The sequence below is a fragment of the Borostomias antarcticus genome (assembly GCF_949987555.1).
Source record: "Borostomias antarcticus genome assembly, contig: scaffold_79, whole genome shotgun sequence".
NCBI classification, from domain to species: domain Eukaryota; kingdom Metazoa; phylum Chordata; class Actinopteri; order Stomiiformes; family Stomiidae; genus Borostomias; species Borostomias antarcticus.
Genome location: NW_028175942.1, coordinates 533,699 through 548,477, shown reverse-complemented (window position 1 = coordinate 548,477; position 14,779 = coordinate 533,699). Strand labels below are relative to the sequence as shown.

The 14,779-nt window shown below is 43.7% G+C and overlaps 1 protein-coding gene across 1 annotated transcript in view; it reads right to left on the bottom strand.

The window, feature by feature from the left end:
* Window positions 1–14,779, bottom strand: part of LOC311329008 (lysyl oxidase homolog 2A-like) — a gene marked incomplete at both ends in the record, with an annotated part of 50,604 nt that overhangs the window by 1,416 nt on the left and 34,409 nt on the right. The window contains 9 exons of the mRNA XM_084462895.1: window positions 64–175; window positions 387–523; window positions 1,281–1,396; window positions 5,016–5,256; window positions 6,492–6,657; window positions 10,349–10,516; window positions 11,278–11,429; window positions 12,128–12,311; window positions 13,246–13,462. Coding sequence (XP_084319021.1) covers window positions 64–175; window positions 387–523; window positions 1,281–1,396; window positions 5,016–5,256; window positions 6,492–6,657; window positions 10,349–10,516; window positions 11,278–11,429; window positions 12,128–12,311; window positions 13,246–13,462 — 1,493 coding nt within the window. The remainder of the gene's footprint in view (window positions 1–63; window positions 176–386; window positions 524–1,280; window positions 1,397–5,015; window positions 5,257–6,491; window positions 6,658–10,348; window positions 10,517–11,277; window positions 11,430–12,127; window positions 12,312–13,245; window positions 13,463–14,779) is intronic.

Sequence of the window (14,779 nt, the reverse complement as noted above, 5' to 3'; positions counted from 1 at the left end):
ATAGAACAGTTTGAAAGTGGGACCTTAACTATTAGACACTGTAACATGTACTGTATGTCTCACCTATATGACAGTTGTATGTCCATATACGCTGCCCGTCATATCGACACTTGCACTTCAATACGTTGTTAGTGTAATCTGATTCTGCAACCTCATAGTTGGGATTGATCACAACCTGGAAGAGAAAAACGGCTTGTAAAAAAAACACACACTTAACTGTCGTATGTAATGTGTCCAGATCATGGTTACCGTTGTATGTGATTGTGAAGCAGGATCAAACGTACATTTCTACTGCCTTGTCGTTCAAGAGAACACGTAACGGTGAAAGTAAGTCACTTCGCAAAGCTCTTTAAACTCTAAACTCGTCAGGAAGAGGGGCTACTGACCTGAAAGATGTAGTCTCCTGGCTTCACGTCCGTAACATCGATCCACTGGCAGTCGATGTCGTGTCTGTAGGTATCCCAGCAGCCAACAGTGATGCCCTGTGGTCCAAAGTTGGCACATGCATATCTCTTCTCAATACCTGTCAATGCAGCCAGCAATGGAGAGTTAGAGCCCAGAATCCTGACCAAGAGACGCTCAAGTCAGGACATGTATGTCAGCATAAGTTATGATGAAATAAATGCACCATTTATATGGTAGACAATACATAACTGCAAGAAAATCTATTGACTATACAAATATAAAGAGCATTTTTTTCCCACAAGCCAAATACAGGTCAGGCAGGCAGTCATGAACATTTACATTCTTCAGATGGCCTCTAGAGGGCGTCGTTGACTAAGAGTCTAGAGTACTCGCCTGTTACCAAACGACTTGATCATGTGGATCTCACAAATTGAGTTAAACTCTACGCTGTCAACTTGAGTCCAAGGGGAGGGTCATACAAATTTGAATCGCTCAGTTATATTGAGGTCGTCAACGACTCCCCCTCCACTGCCATTTCTCTTCTTGCTGCCACAACTGTTCTCACTCAGATCATTAAAAAATCAATCATGAAACCTGATTGGCTGTGCAGTCTGGCTAGAGGCAAACTACACCAGGGGGATTCTGGGATGAGCTATTTGGATTTCTTTTTTCATCAGTAAAAACTAGACAATTAGTGGTCTTTAGCTAAAACCGAGCTGTCATGGGATGATCTGTAGAGCAGTTTGCCACTAATCAAGAGATCACATTTTGTTCAACTGGTTAAAACACGCGTTGTGGGGCTTGTAGAGGATCTGTGCTTTTAGCTTAGGTACCAAAAACGCACTAAAACGAAGAGCTGTGAGGCAGGCGGGTACCTTCGTCACACTGGGTGTCCTCCAGACAGAAGCTGGCCTTGTGGCCCTCCGCCACCTTGGTGCCGTTGAGACTCATCAGGTCGTAGGGCGTGAACACCTCCATGCTGTGGAAGTGCCTGTTGGAACACGACAGGGAAAAACAGTCAATCACACCTATAATAATACTACTACTACTAATAATAATAATCATAATAATGAGCTTTTAGAGGTGGAGTTTCTTTATAGTTTCAATTCAGATGAAGCGTTGATGGGATCTTTACCCAGGATGCAAACATTCCACTCCTTTATTGTTTATCCCTGTGTTGTATATTACATTATTACATTCAGGTAATATAGCTCCTACAGTAGACCTAGAGAGCTCACCTGTATTACATTCAGGTAATATAACTCCTAGTAGACCTAGAGACCTCACCTGTATTACATTCAGGTAATATAGCTCCTACAGTAGACCTAGAGAGCTCACCTGTATTACATTCAGGTAATATAGCTCCTAGTAGACCTAGAGACTTCACCTGTATTACATTCAGGTAATATAGCTCCTACAGTAGACCTAGAGAGCTCACCTGTATTACATTCAGGTAATATAGTTCCTAGTAGACCTAGAGACCTCACCTGTATTACATTCAGGTAATATAGCTCCTACAGTAGACCTAGAGACTTCACCTGTATTACATTCAGGTAATATAGCTCCTAGTAGACCTAGAGACCTCACCTGTATTACATTCAGGTAATATAACTCCTAGTAGACCTAGAGAGCTCACCTGTATTACATTCAGGTAATATAACTCCTAGTAGACCTAGAGACCTCACCTGTATTACATTCAGGTAATATAGCTCCTACAGTAGACCTAGAGACCTCACCTGTATTACATTCAGGTAATATAGCTCCTAGTAGACCTAGAGACCTCACCTGTATTACATTCAGGTAATATAGCTCCTAGTAGACCTAGAGACCTCACCTGTATTACATTCAGGTAATATAGCTCCTACAGTAGACCTAGAGACCTCACCTGTATTACATTCAGGTAATATAGCTCCTAGTAGACCTAGAGACTTCACCTGTATTACATTCAGGTAATATAACTCCTAGTAGACCTAGAGACCTCACCTGTATTACATTCAGGTAATATAGCTCCTAGTAGACCTAGAGACCTCACCTGTATTACATTCAGGTAATATAGCTCCTAGTAGACCTAGAGACCTCACCTGTATTACATTCAGGTAATATAGCTCCTAGTAGACCTAGAGAGCTCACCTGTATTACATTCAGGTAATATAACTCCTAGTAGACCTAGAGACCTCACCTGTATTACATTCAGGTAATATAGTTCCTAGTAGACCTAGAGACCTCACCTGTATTACATTCAGGTAATATAACTCCTAGTAGACCTAGAGACCTCACCTGTATTACATTCAGGTAATATAGCTCCTAGTAGACCTAGAGACTTCACCTGTATTACATTCAGGTAATATAGCTCCTAGTAGACCTAGAGACCTCACCTGTATTACATTCAGGTAATATAGCTCCTAGTAGACCTAGAGACCTCACCTGTATTACATTCAGGTAATATAGCTCCTAGTAGACCTAGAGACCTCACCTGTATTACATTCAGGTAATATAGCTCCTAGTAGACCTAGAGACCTCACCTGTATTACATTCAGGTAATATAACTCCTAGTAGACCTAGAGACCTCACCTGTATTACATTCAGGTAATATAGCTCCTACAGTAGACCTAGAGAGCTCACCTGTATTACATTCAGGTAATATAACTCCTAGTAGACCTAGAGACCTCACCTGTATTACATTCAGGTAATACAGTTCCTACCAGACCTAGAGACCTCACCTGTATTACATTCAGGTAATATAGCTCCTAGTAGACCTAGAGACCTCACCTGTATTACATTCAGGTAATATAGCTCCTAGTAGACCTAGAGACCTCACCTGTATTACATTCAGGTAATACAGTTCCTACCAGACCTAGAGACCTCACCTGTATTACATTCAGGTAATATAGCTCCTAGTAGACCTAGAGACCTCACCTGTATTACATTCAGGTAATATAGCTCCTAGTAGACCTAGAGTGCTCACCTGTATTACATTCAGGTAATATAGCTCCTAGTAGACCTAGAGACCTCACCTGTATTACATTCAGGTAATATAGCTCCTAGTAGACCTAGAGACCTCACCTGTATTACATTCAGGTAATATAACTCCTAGTAGACCTAGAGTGCTCACCTGTATTACATTCAGGTAATATAACTCCTAGTAGACCTAGAGACCTCACCTGTATTACATTCAGGTAATATAGCTCCTACAGTAGACCTAGAGACCTCACCTGTATTACATTCAGGTAATATAGCTCCTAGTAGACCTAGAGACTTCACCTGTATTACATTCAGGTAATATAGTTCCTACCAGACCTAGAGACCTCACCTGTATTACATTCAGGTAATATAACTCCTAGTAGACCTAGAGACCTCACCTGTATTACATTCAGGTAATATAGTTCCTACCAGACCTAGAGACCTCACCTGTATTACATTCAGGTAATATAACTCCTAGTAGACCTAGAGACCTCACCTGTATTACATTCAGGTAATATAGTTCCTACCAGACCTAGAGACCTCACCTGTATTACATTCAGGTAATATAGCTCCTACAGTAGAGACATCACCTGTATTACATTCAGGTAATATAGTTCCTAGTAGACCTAGAGACCTCACCTGTATTACATTCAGGTAATATAACTCCTAGTAGACCTAGAGAGCTCACCTGTATTACATTCAGGTAATATAGCTCCTAGTAGACCTAGAGACCTCACCTGTATTACATTCAGGTAATACAGTTCCTACCAGACCTAGAGACCTCACCTGTATTACATTCAGGTAATATAGCTCCTAGTAGACCTAGAGACCTCACCTGTATTACATTCAGGTAATATAGCTCCTACAGTAGACCTAGAGAGCTCACCTGTATTACATTCAGGTAATATAGCTCCTAGTAGACCTAGAGACCTCACCTGTATTACATTCAGGTAATATAGCTCCTAGTAGACCTAGAGACTTCACCTGTATTACATTCAGGTAATATAGCTCCTAGTAGACCTAGAGACCTCACCTGTATTACATTCAGGTAATATAGCTCCTAGTAGACCTAGAGACCTCACCTGTATTACATTCAGGTAATATAGTTCCTACCAGACCTAGAGACCTCACCTGTATTACATTCAGGTAATATAACTCCTAGTAGACCTAGAGACCTCACCTGTATTACATTCAGGTAATATAGTTCCTACCAGACCTAGAGACCTCACCTGTATTACATTCAGGTAATATAGCTCCTAGTAGACCTAGATACTTCACCTGTATTACATTCAGGTAATATAGCTCCTACAGTAGAGACCTCACCTGTATTACATTCAGGTAATGTAGCTCCTACAGTAGAGACCTCACCTGTATTACATTCAGGTAATATAACTCCTAGTAGACCTCCTACAGTAGAGACCTCACCTGTATACATTCAGGTAATATAACTCCTAGTAGACCTCCTACAATAGAGACCTCACCTGTATACATTCAGGTAATATAACTCCTAGTAGACCTCCTACAGTAGAGACCTCACCTGTATACATTCAGGTAATATAACTCCTAGTAGACCTCCTACAGTAGAGAGCTCACCTGTATACATTCAGGTAATATAACTCCTAGTAGACCTCCTACAGTAGAGAGCTCACCTGTGGCACTCGTGCCAGACCCAGGACTGGTGTCCCGCCCGGGGCCGGAAGTCGGCGAGGCCGTTGTTGTGGATCTGGGAGGAGAAGCGCAGCAGGCGGCGGTAGGAGGTGGGGTCGATGGTGGCGGCGGTGCTGGACAGACAGTTCTCCTCGTGGGCACACTGCAGCGCGTACATGGGCCGGTCCTCCAGGTAGGTGGTCTGCTCCACCACCTCGGCGTTCAGAACCAGGTCCGGCGCAGCTGGTGGGGGGACACAAGGGGCGCTGTGTTATTAATGTGTTATTAAGGTATGTTCATGTTATTAATGTGTGATTAAGGTATGTTCATGTTATTAATGTGTTATTAGGTATGTTCATGTTATTAATGTGTTATTAAGGTATGTTCATGTTATTAATGTGTTATTAAGGTATGTTAGTGTTATTAATGTGTTATTAAGGTATGTTAATGTTATTAATGTGTTATTAAGGTATGTTAATGTTATCAATGTGTTATTAAGGTATGTTAATGTTATTAATGTGTTATTAAGGTATGTTAATGTTATCAATGTGTTATTAAGGTATGTTAATGTTATTAATGTGTTATTAAGGTATGTTAATGTTATAAATGTGTTATTAAAGGTGGGATAGGTAGTTTGCTTTTGGCTTTATTTGGTAAAATTGGCATAATATCCTTTCAGCTATCAGTAACAGAAGTGCTCTGAGAATAAACTTAGATCTCCGTGTTTACCACTGCCTCTGTATTTTGGATTCAAAGAATGCACCGTGCCCGAATGTATTGACCAATCAGGGTCTCTAGCTCGCCACACCTACCAGTCATGTTTGGAGGGAGGGACTACATCATGATTGACAGGAGGGAGGGGCGGGTTCTTTTGAAAAAGATGACCAATCGGATGACCTTGTTGACGTCAAAGTACCTACCCCACCTTTAAGGTATGTTAATGTTATTAATGTGTTATTAAGGTATGTTAATGTTATCAATGTGTTATTAAGGTATGTTAATGCACATTCATATGGCATGGCTTATATCATATGGCATGTGACACCAACTCAAAAAAGTTCTTGCACTTAAAGGTCTAATTATTAAGCAATTAATTGATCAATTATTTCAACTTTAAACCCGTGGGCTCTATGTCAACCAGTATATTTACAGGACTATTAGTCCATAAAAATGGATGAAAAATTATTGTTTGTCTTTGGGACATGACTTCCACATTGCTCCCAACCCCCAGTCATGTGAATCAATTTGACTTGAATGAATCAATTAGACATGAATCAATTAGACCTCTTAAGATTTGTCTGGTACAAGACAGAATGCATAACCACGCAGGTGCTGGGACATAATACTAGAAATAAGGAAGAATCTGTCTCTACATGATGTAAATCAATAATGCCTTGATAGTCAAGTTGTTGCAAAGACTAATTTTACTGTTGTACCAAATATCCATCAGTATGTATCTAAGGAGAGAACTGGCTCACCCTGAGTGCAGGACACCCCAGCTGCGAAGCGCCCGCCTCCTCGTAGGCACTGGACGTGTTTCCCGTGATGCAGGCACTGCTGAAGGGTCATCTCGGTCCCCGAGCACCGGAACCCGCTCATCACCACGTCCTCTGTGGTTCCGTCCCCCTGCCAGTACCAGGTTTCCTGAGGGAACACGGAACGTACGGAACAGCCCAGCTGCTGGTAAGACAAGTCTCAAGGCAAGGCAAGTTTATTTGTAGCACATTTCAGCAACAAGGCAATTCAAAGTGCTTTACATGAGACGTTAAAAGCATCAAGACAAAGTGCAACACATAAAAGGTCATATAAAACGAAATGCAAAAAAGGACATTTAAAATAAAATGCAGGACAAATAAAATACAGGAATAAAAGTTACAGTGCAGTGTATGAGTGCAGTGTAAGTCTCAGACCAAAAACACACAGGTGCTGGTAGCCACATATCAGTCTGATCACAGGAAATTACATTACGTCTCCTTGGAGCACTATGGTTTCATTCATTCATGCATTATTCATTCATTCATTCCCTCTCTCAAAGTAGGGTTAACGGGCGTCTACAGAGTTCCTGGGGAGGAAAAACAGAATTAAAAATGGCAAAAAAATCATTTATTTGTTTTCAGTAGGCCGATGCGTATTACACATGACAACCGCAGCTGAAGATGAGTTAGGCCTGCGCTGGAGTTCGCTGTACAAAATATTCAGTGAAAGCGGTGGAATGTAATTCGATTCAGGACTGCAGCTGCTGTGTCGTCCCTCAACAGGACGTGTCCCCAGGCGTCTCCTCGACAGGCGTGGAGGACGCTGAGCAGGGACGCGTCGCTGGCCCCGAAGCCCCTCGGAAAAATCCAGGTGAAATCGGGGAATTCACAGTAAAAGAAAAAGATTACCCACTTCTTCCCTCGGTGTTGTTTTATAGATGCTTGATGAGGCTTTAAAAACAGTTAGCGAGTATTTCAAAGTGTGGCGTCTTTCCACTTTTAATGTCAACAGTATGACAAACCAAGTCTAGTCTGGTCTAGCTGTAAGAACTAATGAGACAGGGGGAGTGTGTGTGTGTGTGTGCACGTGAATGTGTGTGCGTGCGTTTGTGTGTGCGTGCCTGTGTGCGCGTGTGTGCGTGCGTGCGCGGGTGGGTGCACGCGCGTGTGTGTGTCGGTGTGTAGGTGTGTGTGTGTGTGTGTGGTTATGCAGTTCTGAATGTCTGACTCAGCCCCTTTCTATGAACTCCACTAAAGAGGCCCGAATCGAGGGGATACTGCGGTATGACTCACATTTTCCGGGATGTTCCATGTGAGGGGTGGGGGGGGGGGGGTGTATGACTACGCACGAGTGTGTGTTTGGGTTTGTTTGGGTCTAGCGGGGAGGGGGGAGAGATAAATGGAGTTAAACTTCTGTGTCATATTTTCCGTCTGGTCTGCTGAAAGCGGAAAGAGGCACCAGAGGGTGAGGGTTAAAGATCTACTGCTTGGCTCTGCTCCACCATCTGGGGATTCCCATGGAGACGAGGTGACTAATCCCTCAGATGGTCCACAGCGCTGACATAATGGAAATCAGGTGGGACACGGAGAGGCTGGGACACTTTGATCAAAGAACTTAGACTCAGGTTTATGGTCAGCGTTGAGAAAAAAAAAAGGTTAAGGTTGAGATAAGAGTGCACATACTAAACTTTTTACTCGTGTTTTAAGTTTAAGAGGATTAACTGTACATGCAATGGATCTTCCTGGTAGCGAATGGTGCATTGTGGGATAGGGTACTCATCAGGACGCTACTGTTTGACCGCAGGGTCGCGCGTCGCCGCACGTTTTTACACGAGCGTGTAAAACATGGGCATTTTTAAGGAGCCTAAACATATACAATCATACTTAATCACACTTAAGTACCTCGATCAGCTCTGTGCTATTTCCACTCATAAACTCCTGAATGCAAAGTTCCTCCAGGATTATTAAGACATAGTTTCCAGAGCTGTATCACCACCTACGATGTGTTACTGCAAAACAACATCACATAACAACAGAACAGGGGAGGCCAAAGTCGGAAGATAGGCAGACCATCAACAACGCATGTTAACTGACCTTCAGAGAGCTGTGGTATTAGACTTTAAAAAGACAAATCAACAAAAAAACAATAACACTGTTTTATTTCTAATTTTGTGTCCACAAAACTGCCTCTTGGGCGCTCAACTTATATAACAGGTTTGAACAGAAACAACATTCTGTTTGCGTGCTGCGTGTCGTTCTCTTGGTTTTAAGACTGTGACGTCTTAATATCCCCCTCAGGAGACTTTTCCCAGGCCTGCAAGTGACATGTCAAGCTGTTTAACGACGTGTTGGTGGTGGCAACCATGATGCTATAAACACAACAGATCTCTGTAAAACATAATCATCGTAATATGTGCTGTAAGAAATCTGGGTGTTGAGATAAAGCTTGTGCTATGTTCCACGTTTCTGCCGTATATGGAGAGATCAGGACAGTTTAGTTTACGTTGATTGAACCTTGATTTTAGCGGTTCTTTTACCCCCAAATAAATGACAGCTGTGTTGCCACGGAGACGTAGCCCAGGGTCAGAATTTGGTTTGGCAGTCCTTAGATTCCCGATCAGATTCAGAACATAATGTTATTTTTTTTTAAACAATTTCTTTCTTGCTTGCTTCTGTGTTGTGCCAGAAAGGATGTGACCTCGAGTATCAACTCCGTACTGCAAATGTATGAACAAAACTCCACCTGCTGGAACTGTATTGGAATGTGGGAAGTAGCCTTCAATCATCACTGGTACTAACCAGAGACACTGGGGCTGTTTGTCCATTATGAATATGAATGAACTATACAGGTGCATCTCAGAAAATTTGAATATTGTGAAAAAGTCCATTATATTCCGTAATTTAATTCAAACAGTGAAACTTTCATGTATTCTAGATCCATTACACAAAGTGAAATATTTCCTTTTGCACAAATTACTGCATCAAGGAATCAATGAAATATTTCACTACATGTGTCATGAATCTATAACATATGAAAGTTTCACCTTTTTAATTAAATTACAGAAAATAATGAACTTTCGACAATATTCGAATTCTCTGAGATGCACCTGTAATTCAAAGAGAGGAAGCCAGATACTGCTGACCTCTGCAAACTTCAAGTTTCAAGTTTAAGTTCAGGTTCAAGAGATTTTATTTAAGTACAGCGGATTACTGTAGAACCTGTCATACCTGCCAGCTCATGGGGAAGCCCAACCAGGTTATACCCCCAGCCCCCAGCCGACTGGTGGACTGTGTGGGCCCCCTTCCAAAAACTCGGCCAGGTAATCAGTTCCTTTTAACCATCATGTGTGCGGCTACTCGCTACCCAGATAGCAAGCGGATCTGGGCCATATAGCAAAGAAGCCACAAGTGCCAGATCTGGCCTGTATATGGCCCTGATCGGATTGCTGTCTGGGTACACCGAGGCTATCCCAGTCTGCAAGATCACGGCTAAGGTCGTTGTAGCAGCATTGACTAAGTTCTTTGCTACTTTTGGGTTACCCAAGGTGGTTCAAACAGATCATGGTTCTAACTTTGTACTGTACATTGGAATTCTGCACCCTTTTTGACACCCTTACTTGTCATGAAACGAGTAAAAACAGAGACGAACATGGAGGAGTACCCGATTCTATCTGAATGTGACTTGCCTCCACCACACTGTCCATCCAAGAGGCTTCAACAGTGGAACAGTCAGATGTGTACAAAACATTCAAGATCCAAGAACTCATCGTGCGAGCCGAGCGCGACGACGTGCAACTGCGTCCACCTCAAATGTGTGCGTCGGTATTTAAGACCGTTTACCAAGAATGAACTAGCCGTACCTGGAAGGCCTGGCTGGCGAACCCCATGCCCAGCTGTCTGCACACCACCATGGCCTCCATGATCCCCCAGCTGTCGCTGCACACGGCGCCCCACGCCAACGAGCCGTTCCTCTCCGTCAGCACCTCCACGCGCCCCTCGGACGGGTTGCGCCCGCCACTCAGGCGCAGCTGGAAGAGGAGCAAGGGAAAAGCTGAGCGGGCGGTCGAGCCACGCGTCTCGGTAACGGTTTCATTCCGTTTGTCGACAAGACCGTATATCAGAACAACAAGATCCAGAGTCGACATCGAGAACCGTCGTCGTTATTAGGGCTGGGTATCGATTCTAATTTCAAGAATCGATTCGATTCCGATTCACAAGGTTCAGAATCGATTATCACGATACGATACAATTCGATTCGATTCAATATCGATTCGGTTAGGGTTATTAAAACCTGTTTTTTTAGCTGTAACCTTAATTACAAGTTATGCAACACATCAATACTAGGGCTGGGTATCGATACTGATTTCCAAAAATGAATGAATGAATGAATCATTGAATGAATGAATGAACTATTCATTCCTTCATTTATTCATTCATTCATTAAATAAAAGATTGATTATGGGATTCATGAATCGATTCTGAATCATTTGATTCAGAATCGATGAATCTTTTTTTTTTTTAAACCCAGCCCTAGTCGTTATTGGACGTTATTTAAAAAGGTGGCGCCGCTGTGGTTAGGGTTCGGTTTAGTGTAACCGAGTGAAATTCGGAGCATCTGGTGAAACTCACTCCTCAAAGGAGCGCTAACAGTCCCTCCAAGAGGGTCCATATTGGCGCAACCGCCGGCGCGTCCGCCTCCCGAGCTGGAGACCTAATCTAATCTAATCTAATCTAATCCCACCCTGGTCATGCCTAAACAGATGTGTTACTGTTAGTCTACTGTACTCACTCGGTTCTGGAAGCCCATGGCAGGAATGTGACACCTGACAGCTGCGTCCTCCTCATGGCTGCAGCCGAGCGCATCCCTGTTGAAGAAGCACTCGGTCAGCGACTTCTCGAACCCGGAGCATTCCACCTCGTTCATATGGACCGGGCCGATCCCTGCAGATAAGAAACACTTCAAAATTATTAAATAAAAGTTTCATTCATTCATTCATTCATTCATTCATTCATTCATTCATTCATTCATTCATTATGTAAGGGTGGGACCTACGTATGCCCACCTCCCTTGTTCTCTGTAAAGCGCATTGCCTCTGGGTATGAAATGCGCTATACAAATAAAGCTTTGATTGATTGATTGATTGATTCATTCATTAGCAATGACATTAGATTATTTCCCCCGTTTGACAGAATTGTGTCATGCATTCAAAGAGACAAGTACAGCACAAAATAAATGCAGGACATGAATAAGATGGCTGATCGGGGTGCGTTTAGATGGAAGGCGTTTAGTTGGCTCAACAAGAGAACATTCATGTTGCTCAGTCATGCAGAGACTACAGTATGCAGCTAGCACTCACTGTTTCAAGTAATACATTCAACTCTTCTTTTTGGCCAAAACAATTCCCATTACTCTGATCGGAATTGCTTCCAAGAAGTCTATGAATCAATTCCAATTTTTGTGTGGCTTTGATTTGGAGCCATTAAAGTGAGAAGAATACTGGATATTAAACAAAGACATAGCAGCATGATGAAGATTCCGAACGCAAAAGGACTATTCTCCTAAGTGTACATTAGTGATTGGACACGCTGGCGCGGTCTTCGTCGTGTGTGTGAGCAGGGAGAGAGCCAGGCGGCCCTACCTTGTCCCAGGCCTGCCCCTGACATGGCCTCCTTGGCGCTGCCGAAGCCCAGCTCTCGACACACCACCGTGGCCGCCTTGACGTTCCAGTTGTCGTCGCAGACGGTTCCCCATTCGCCGTTTTTCAGCACCTCGACTCGCCCCTCCCCTATGTTGGCTCCGCCTCTCAGACGCACCAGAGGTTGCTGCGGATACAGACGGTGGAGAAACGCTTAGCGGATAGGTTTGTTTACAAACCACTTGTGTAACCGAGTGAATGGCGAGTCCTCGTAAACCCTCGTGGAGTGAGTGTAGTCCTCCGGTGAAACTCACTCCCCGAATATAAAGGATGTGCTAACGACCGTGCCGATAGCGATAGTTCTTTTGGCATAGTTGTTAGCACATCGGACTTGCGAGCGCAAGGTTGAAGGTTCGCGTCCCACCCTAGACAATCCCTTAACATGGGTCAAAGGAACGAGAAGAGTACTTCCTCTACACTCGCACTGTATTGAAAAGGTAAAGTTGGGTGTTTAAAAACGACAATGCGGTTTATCCATTCTGTGTAGATAGTGTACGATATGTAATTATGTGTACACTTGATTCAAACGGAATACAAATACATATTTATCCATCTTTATACCTTCTCTTTCCCTCCTGAACTCTCCACTTAGAGGTGACTAGTGGGGATTAGTATTCCTATTTTGGGTACTACATATTGGTGGATGGATTGAGTTCATCTTGTAACAGGTGGGCACACACATCAATCATCGGTGGAGAAAAAACCGCAACAGGCGGGATAGCGGCTCTCCAAAAAGAATAAAAGCACAAGGCGTCTGCTCCGCTGATAGCAAACTGCCAAAACGGTAATAAAAAAAAGTAAACTGAGCCGTATATCTTGCACTTTTATTCTTTTTGGAGTACTGCTCTCATTTTTTTTCCGTAAGTATTTTCCGAAAGCCGAGCCCTCACAGCCTAAGAAGACAACTACGGGACACGCACCTGTTCTACCTCTCAACATCAATCATCACAATTGGAACAGATTATTAACCAACTGCCCTACAATCTAAGAATGTATACCTATTACCTATAAATAGATATCATGCACTGTCATCGTGATGGTCCTATCGTCAGACCTCGTACCTCCATCCTGTTGGCCTTGCTGAAGCCTGCGGAGATGCTAGGGGCGAAGGCTCGTCCCGGGACACAGCTGACCACCACGGGCGTCCCCTTCTCACAGGTGCTGTTCCCCTCCAGCTCCAGCCGCTGACCGAGCTTACAGTCCGACAGGTCAGCCTCGCTGCCCGTGCAGTTAACCGAGAAGCCCCAGTAGTTCTTCTTCCGACGCTTCGACAGCAACCTGCGAGAAAGAGACGAGCAACGCCGGCATGTGAGACCGGATAAAGACCAGACGACCATATATATGCGTGCAGCGGGTCTAACTGGACTTCAGAGAGATATGAAGAGACGTGGATCGATGATCTGAAGACGTCATCGTCTCGCGATGCTGGACTTTTAAGATCGCCGGCTCCGAAGGTCTGGAGACATCTCCGTCGAAAATCTTTCGCTAGAACAGCGGCGAAAACCGACGCTACCAATTGTAGTAGATTGCTTTATCTGCTAATTCTGTGTCATGCGCACAGTATGTTCCTTACGGGCTTCGGTACCAGAAGAGCAACGATTAAAGTCACACTAAACGTTAGTCCGGTGTCCTTGTATTATTATAAGTATATTACAGTGGCGACGAGGATGGGATTTTAGAAACTGATTTTTCTAGTAAGAGAAAGAGAAAGGAGTAATGAAACTCCGCGAAATAAAAGGAACCTGCGTCGTTTTCTGCAAGGGAAAGCAAGCGAGTGCTAGCCTGGCTGTTAGCAAGAAACGTTGCTAGCTCACGAAGGACTTTCACTCAGAGCAGAGAAATAATTTTAGTGGTGCTCTGCTGCCGACTAGTGGTGAAAAAGGAACACAACAACCGGACATTCTGCAGGTAAATCTTTCTGCTGAGAAAATAAATAAGAAAAATGTCTGCTATTGGACGGGTACCGGAGTTTGAATCAACAAAGGAGGATTTTGAGTCTTACCTGGAACGTTTTGAGCATTGGCTCGCTGCAAATGAAATAAAAGATGAGAAGAAAGCAAATGTGTTTCTCAGTATTTTGGGTGCAACGGAATACAGATTACTGAAGAGTCTCGTAGAGCCTAAGAAATGTGTGGAACTGACTTATGCCCAGCTCACGGAGGCGTTGTCAGCCCATTTTAAACCTAAACCCATTCTAATCGCTGAACGCTTCAGATTCTACAAGCGTCAGCAGAACCAGGGAGAAGCGCTGGCAGACTACATCCTTGCTTTGAAACGGTTAGCAAGTTCATGTGAGTTTGGACTGTTTCTGGATGATGCTCTCCGAGATCGGTTTGTGTGTGGTCTCACAGGTGAAACATATCACAGACGGCTTTTGACAGAAAAGGATCTGACATTCAAGAAAGCCTGTGATATTGCCTTTGGACTCGAGCTTGCCCACAAGGACACAATGGAGCTATCGGAGCACTCGGAACGTCAGAGGGTTCACCAAGTAGACCAAAGGCGTCCAAAACGCGCTCCCAAGACCCAGTCTCGCTCTCAAGGGAACGCAAAGACACAGTACACCTCAGGCGAAGCAAAGCGAAGTTGTTACCG